General features: G+C 36.4%; 2 protein-coding genes across 3 annotated transcripts in view; one reads left to right on the forward strand and one right to left on the reverse strand.

Moving 5' to 3' along the window:
• LOC138060184 (diacylglycerol lipase-beta-like) overlaps positions 1-6,900 on the reverse strand; it is a 24,621-nt gene extending 17,721 nt beyond the window's left edge. The window contains exons 1-2 of one of the 2 annotated variants that reach the window (XR_011134308.1): positions 6,530-6,900; positions 3,661-4,090 (exon numbers count right to left, since the gene is read on the reverse strand). Coding sequence is in view for 1 of the 2 variants with exons in the window: in XM_068905905.1 (XP_068762006.1) it covers positions 3,661-4,090; positions 6,530-6,624 (525 nt within the window). In the remaining variant the exon portion in view is untranslated. The remainder of the gene's footprint in view (positions 1-3,660; positions 4,091-6,529) is intronic. The other variant, XM_068905905.1, reaches the window with a different exon arrangement.
• Positions 6,901-6,928: 28 nt separating this feature from the next.
• The window catches only part of LOC138060227 (dual specificity mitogen-activated protein kinase kinase 4-like), a 14,218-nt gene continuing 13,646 nt past the window's right edge, over positions 6,929-7,500 (forward strand). The window contains exons 1-2 of the mRNA XM_068905963.1: positions 6,929-7,127; positions 7,410-7,500. The exon at positions 7,410-7,500 is cut by the window's right edge and continues 30 nt beyond it. Coding sequence (XP_068762064.1) covers positions 7,109-7,127; positions 7,410-7,500 — 110 coding nt within the window. The 5' untranslated portion in view covers positions 6,929-7,108. The remainder of the gene's footprint in view (positions 7,128-7,409) is intronic.

Genomic DNA, 7,500 nt, shown 5'->3' on the forward strand with positions numbered 1-7,500 from the left:
ATAATGCATTTCTAGTGTTTTGATTGGCTTAGCCATCCTCATTCATGATGATGGACAGGTATAATTAATAATTATGAATTATTATACCATGCTCTACAAATGTTGATTCAGTAACTGCAAGCATCAGTTTTTTTTGTATTTACAAAATAAAGAAGGGTAGATTTATCCATAATTTGTGAGTGTTTTTAACAGGGAGGGGGGGCTAGCAGCAAAGCCTGAAAACGAGTTTACATGATCACCCCAGTTAAGAAATTTGACCGAGTGAGACTGAGTGCTTGTTTTTTTAAAAGCAAACAGAAACAGATCCATATCACAGGAATAACTGCCACCAGGAAACATTGAAACAGGGAAAATTCCATAAAATACCAGTAAGACATAATACCTGGGACATTTACTTCAATGAAAATTCAAGCGTATCTTGAAAAAGAAGCTTAAGTTTACACTTTCCGGGACTTTGCGATGGCAGTCGTGAAACAGTACATAGCTTTTATTTCTGTACAGCCACAAAGAAAAGCTAGTTAACAGCAAATGAACATTACTGAAAAGTGAGTTTGTATTTCACAGTCAAATCACAATGAACAAAAACATCCTCACATGTTATGCAACAGTTATCGAATGATTGACAGATTTCTTTGGTGGGGCAATCATGGAAAGCCCAAAAGCGGCAAAGATCAAAGGCCGCTGCCAGCCCCCCATGGTTTTTAATAATTTAAAACATTTATTATTCCACTCACGCTTATTGGATATGAGATGATTATAGCTAACTCGGAGCTAAGCCCCTTGTTGGCTATCTATCATCTCATATCCAACGTGCGCTCGTGGAATAATTTATTATTGTTAGTAAAATTACTGAATACAGAATACAGTATGTGAACTTGTTGGGGCAGTACAGAAAACAAAATTAAACTTTTGTAAAATAGTTATGAACAACTGTACAGACAAAAAGGAACAAAATCAAATCATTTTCTTGCAGTAATTTAAATAAATTAAAACTGTAAAGGTCTGAAGATTAACAAAAAAAGGAATACATCAGTTGCCATGTGATCATGGCATTTTGTCAACTGAAGAGCACTGTCACTGTCACTGACAAAATTTTCTAGTACTGCATGTACCTTAAAGAATCCTGACATCACTTACAAGCAAACTAGAGTGTAGCATTACTAAATCAATATCAAGTACCATTAAATGTTGTTAATCATCAAAGCCACACTTGCCTCATTTCTTGAAAGCAGTGCCTGCTTCCCATTTGGTTTCCCATTTGGCAATATGGCAACCTACTTGGTGGACTGACTTGAATTTTGATATAAAATTTGAATCAAGGTATCTACATCTACCTGTGGTGAGTGCCATATTTTTAAGCAAAATAGGTAAAATAGATTCCACAGCATGCTCCTTTCGTGGTGAGATGGATAAACCCTTCAAACACCATTTTTGTATCTTGTCATTTCACTGCAATGCTTAAAATTGAAAACATCTTCTTGCCTTGTGCAATTTTTACAAGTATCAAGGTTGTCAATCATTATTTGGGGTACACACTTATACCAACACTGATTAGGATTAATTTTAATTAGTGATTGTTAAAGAAACGATTGCTTCTTAACCCCTATAATCAAGAATTCTGGTCCAAAAATTTTTGCAAACTAAAGTGCACCTACAATGTACAGTGTAAACTCAAAATATATTTTAGTTCTTGATATAGATGTAAATCTCCCCATCCAAAGAAAACATAATTATGTCACCATTGTTACCCAGAGTTTCACTTTTTTCTGTGCCGTGCAAGCCACATACACTTAGTAGAACTTATGTAGTTGGACCCAAGACCATGCTGTGAGAGGCGTGGGTCTATTTGCTTAGCAAAATTAATGTTCCCCAGATAAAAGGTCTTCCCCATTACGGACATGTTTCATAGTGGGAGCAAAACAAAAATGATTGTTCTTCCGTTTTAACACTTATAAGCCTTCCTAGGCTCCCTACGATGAACAAATTAATTTCAAAAGAAATAATTTCTTGTTTCAAAATGATAGCAGTCGGTCCAATTATTAAACAGGCCTTCTGATATTACGCGATAGTGCGATTTCGCACAATCGACCTCAAATCGCATCCGATCGCACAATTCACGTAAAATCGCATAATTCACAAAAGGACGCACAAAATTCACAAAATGAAACATAAATCAACGCGTTTCTTAGAAATTCCTGCATAAATACACCATTTTTAAGATGATTTATCTTGGAAAAAGGCTAAAAAACCTTTGTCGCCTTCGATTTCGTAAACAGTCGAAGTTCAAGGCTTATTGTTCATGTAGGGGAACTGGGTACGAGTCTCCTTCTATTGGTGCAACACAAACACGCCTTTATATACACACCACTGAAATGACACAGTTGCAGAGATTTGTGAAAAATAAGCGAAGTTGTAAGTTTTTCGGCAAAATGTAGCTTCTTTCGATGAAAACTGATAAAAACTTACTCATGGATAAGTTTGTTGTGAAAACGCTCGCTTTTTCTTCGACGAAGAAGGAAGTTCCCACCTTCCGCCCAATCTGACACCTCACGATCGAGCAAGAAAGTACCTCACAGCTACGCTTCACGTGGACGATGGACTGGTGTTTTTCTCGTCGTGCAATATTAGGGCCTTTTATACGAGAGAAAATAAGCCGCGGCTTACTCTGGCCACGGTGTACAAATTACGCAAAAGGAACTATTTATACGAATATATATTCCCAGGTCAATATAAGCCGCGGATTGAAAAAGACGTGAACGTAGATTTTGTACCATTTATACGGGGTGAACATTCGAGTTTTCTGTAAGCCGCGGCCAGAGAAAGCCGCGGCTTATAAATGGGGGTATGGCCCTATTGTGATTGACCAACTTCGGAAGTTCGTGGTTGACGAGCACCTTGATCATTCATTTGGCATGTTAGCTGTGTCCTTTCAACTTTTAACGTGGTGCACCGGTAGTGCAGAAGACCTCTTTTTTTTAAATTTATCTCAGCTAATGTCCATCGAGATACATAATTACTGTTCCTTTGTGTTCAAAATGCCTTTAGGGCAGCAAAAAAGTGTTTTTCTTAACCTGAAACCTTATAAAACAAGCTTAAAATTGCTGAGAAAAAAATCGCATAATTTACATTATTTATCGCATAATTGGCCTTTCTAATCGCACAATCTGCCCTGAAAAAATCGCATAATTTGCATTTTTTAATCGCACCCTATCAGAAGGCCTGATTAAAGGATGGTGCCTACTATGCTGTAATTCAAATTTAAGATTTCTTGTGCTGTTTATGAATAATAGTGTTACTGAAATCCAAGCAGAAAATTAACCACACATTTTTCAAAGATAATTAATCAACAACCTTTGTAAGAAGCTTTAAAATACAAAGCAATGTATGGCAGGAGGTCTTTTCCAATTTGAAGCTTAAAAATACATGGTAAGCCCCAATTTTCTTTTTTGGTTTTTCCACATGGTTTTAAACCATGCAGAAAATATCGCTGCATTAGTAAGCACCACTGATAGGAAACCTGTGTCTTGACATACATAGACGGTTTGTGCAATGACAATAGTAGGCACCTTCCTTAACATAAAAATAATTAATGCCAAAAGAATGTAAAAGTGGTCGTCATTTATAAAAGTGGTCTATACAGTAATCACAAACTTCACAAACCTCTTTTGAGGACTCCTGGTCATACTCAATTTGTTGTTTGCCAAAAGGGTCAAACAGAACAAAAGTCCCAATGAAAACAATCAGCAGCATTGTCCATTGCAGAGCCACCGAAACACAGACAGCAATTATCAGGGTAACTTTGCATTGAAGGCTAAAATGTGCGACAGTCCAGTAAGTACCAAGTATAGCCCATAGAAGTTCAGGTATATACAAAGCAAGTTGGATATACAATAGCTTTGACATGTGTCGACGTGGTCTTGAATGCATTACAGTTCCTTTCATGCTGAAATAAAGGATGGCTATTTCATTGATAATTACAAGACTTGTTATAACAATCACACCAATGAAAAACACCTCCAGCTCCCGCCAAGCCTCGCACTTGATGATTTCTTCATTTTTGAATCCGTAGATCATGGATACCAGGAATAACCTGAAGTCATCAACAATAAAATTAATACTGTCCCTCAACTCATAACACAATGCTACAAATAACTCTAGTTAATTAGGCTTCTATGATTTTCCTTTTGCACAGCGGTAAAGCATCTGAACCAAGTATTCAGAAGGTCATAGGTCCAACTCAGGAGTCCAACTCCTGTTCTGGGCATTGGGAATTTTCCAAGTATATGGTACCCAATTGCAAGTCATTGTTATGAAAAATGCATCATTTCAATAATAATAATAATAATAATAATAATAATAATAATAACAATAATAATAACAACAATAACACAAAATGAGGAAAACGAGCACAGCATGTAGGCCAGACATGACCCTGGATAATGAAAGACAGAAGAAGATAATAGTTGGTGGACATTTTGTGCTCACAGGGAAAGAATATAGAGGAGGTAACAAAAACAAAATTGCGAAACTAGGACACTAGGATTATTTTGTGGTGGAAGTTGTACCAGTTGTTATTGGATGCTTTGGGTGACATGTTGAAGACACAGGAAATGGTAGCAAAAGTGATTGAGGGAGAATTGGAACATGATAAGAATTATGAGGACAATGCAACAGAGACTACTTTTGGAAGGATACACAATAATAAGGGAAGTGTCAAGTGGACTAGACCAATCTGAATAAGACTCCCAACAATTCTTTATAGTGGCAATGTGTTATTGGCCAGATACATGTGCATTGTCAAAAGCAGCTGGTTACATGCAAACAAGAATAATACTAATTGATAATAATAATAATTAATAATAATAATGAATAATAATTAATAATTGATAATAATAATTAATAATAATAATAATAATAATGATGATAATAATCAATATTATGAAGTTCACATGTAAGTGTCAGGTATTTAGCACAAGGGTGCTAACTGGGGAGAATTTACAGAAATTAAATCAACTCAACTCATATCAAATTATTGTACGTAGGTTGGTTTTTGAGGAGAGGAGAAAACCGGAGTACCCTTAGAGCAGAATAGAGAACCTGAACAAGCTTAACCCACAATTGCAACACCACGTCTCTGAATCAAACTTGGGACATAATGATGAGAGGTGAGTGCTCTAGGCTGGTCTTTCATATACCGAATCTGAAAAAGTGTCGATTAAACAAAAGAACATGTACACGTAATTACTGTTTCTTTTGTCCTCCGCTATTTTAGTCAGGTACAGATGAATTTCTACCTGTGCTCTCACCACTGCACCATCCCTGAGTCCTGTGCTCAGTTTATACCTGGTGTTTGAATAAGAGAAAGGCTGGATTTGACCTTGTTTTGAAACAAATAGAAACTTGTTAGCATTACAACATGATTTGCAACTTTTCTGAGAAAAGCAAGTTCAAGTCCAGCCTCACTTTTATTCAAAGGCCTGGTAACTGAGCACAGAACTGTGAAATGGTCTGACTATTAAAAATCTAGGAAAAATACAAGTACAATAGCACCTCCTCAATCTGCTCAGCAAACACTGGAATTGGTTACATCTATACACCTTATTCCAAAATTATTATCATTTTAGTATTCTTTTGTTTGCTTGCAAATTAGCCCTTGTTGCCTCGTTTTTAAGCTAAACATTCAAAAGAATATTTAACGTTGAACGAGGCAACAAGGGCTAATTTGCAGGCAAACGAAAGAATATTAGAATGGTGGCCATTTTGGAATAAGGTTTATTTTCTTGTGGTTAAAATTGTGATATTAATGACCATAATATTTGTTTAAAGTGATAACATACAATTAACAACTGTTGGGCAAAGTGGAGCAAAATATCGTGATTTGTCAGAGGCAAGCAAATACATGTAAGTGATCTGCGAGACACTGACAAATCACGATATTTTGCGATAACCAAGTTCAATAATCATTGTTTTATCATTTGATCACCTGGTTTGTTTTTTGTTTTGTTTCCAGGAAGCCGTATTAAAGCATGCCCTGCCTTGCAGGAGTCAAGTAATGGCAGAAATCAATTGGTTTCCTTCTCAGCATAATTATACAAAGTCATGTATTTGTAGACTTTAAATTGTAGTTTCAGTCAAACGTTCAATAACAAAATGTAGGCATCAACGTTAACAAAGCTTACGAATTTCACAAGGGACAAGTGACACTTTGGTGTAAAGCTAAAGCTTGGTATCCGCGCCAAGGTGCTTGTTTAGGCCGTTTAGTGTAAGTTATGCTTACATGTATCTTTGTACCTATTAAATTCCTTATTTGCATGCTATTTTACTAGTCTCTTGATAATGGAGTCATGATGACCCCGAAATGTCGAGCAGCAATAAATCTTTCCTGGTTTTTTACATGCCTTTGCTTCAGCAAATCTCTACTGATCAACTACTATTATATAATTATTTATTTTTTTAATTCCTACACTGTAGTACAGCTAGTGCACACCGTTTTTGGAGTATTAACAACGTATTTACACTTGCATCTTACCAAAAGAACCGTATGATCAGACTAATGGCCGCCGGAAAGAACAGATCATCGCTGCCAATATGCCATCGACGATTAAAAGCCACTAGAGCCGGCATTTGACTATAAATTTCCAAGCGTCAAACACACAATAATATTATTGGTCTCATCTGCTGCAAAGATTGTCTTCTTCCTTTTGGCAACTCCCAGATTTCACATTTCGTCAAATGAATACTTCTCATGTGAAAAATCACGGAACGGCACCTTTATAACCAAGAGAGAAAATATTTTCCTGTGTTCTTAAAACATACTGCGCAACGAATCACCAAACACTAGTACTTTGACAACAATTGACAACCCCTTGGCTGCCATCTTCAAATTTTCGGGGAAGAACTGGGAACGATCATGCGCAACCCCTTATTTAGAGCAATTTCTTGTAGATTAGTTTCGAAGTTTGTTTCCTTTGCAATTTTTCGTTTTACCTTCTTCCGATTGGACGTTCAGAGGTACAGGAGGACCAGACATTAGTATTTCCAATTGAAGATCATCAAAATTGTGCTAAATTTCTGTTGTGTGTCCTCTCTTATTCGCTGCTTAGCGAGTATGGCGTCGAATTCTCCGGGTAAGACATTTTTTTTATTAAAGAACGTGTATACGTAATTCCCTTTCTCCCCTTTTTGTCAGTTTGGCTTTTGGAAATCAGAGGTGTTGAAAAAAATCTTATCAGTATTTTGAGCTTATTCATTGCTAGATATAGATTTTGATAAGTTATTTTAATTACTAGGTGGGGTAACAGTTGTAAGATGAGCGCGCGTTCATTATTATGATTATTTGTATAAAAGTTTGATTTGCGGTACTTACCTTGTTTATCGGGTAATGAAGAACTGCTTTTAATGTTTTACAGGAAGTAGATTATCAAGAGAAAGGCTCAAGCTTGATTTTCAAGGTGGATTAGAGCGAAGAAAGTTGAACCTCGCAGCGCTGAGTACTCAAAC

This window comes from Montipora capricornis, chromosome 8 (assembly GCF_036669925.1).
Source record: "Montipora capricornis isolate CH-2021 chromosome 8, ASM3666992v2, whole genome shotgun sequence".
Taxonomy (NCBI): Eukaryota; Metazoa; Cnidaria; class Anthozoa; order Scleractinia; family Acroporidae; genus Montipora; species Montipora capricornis.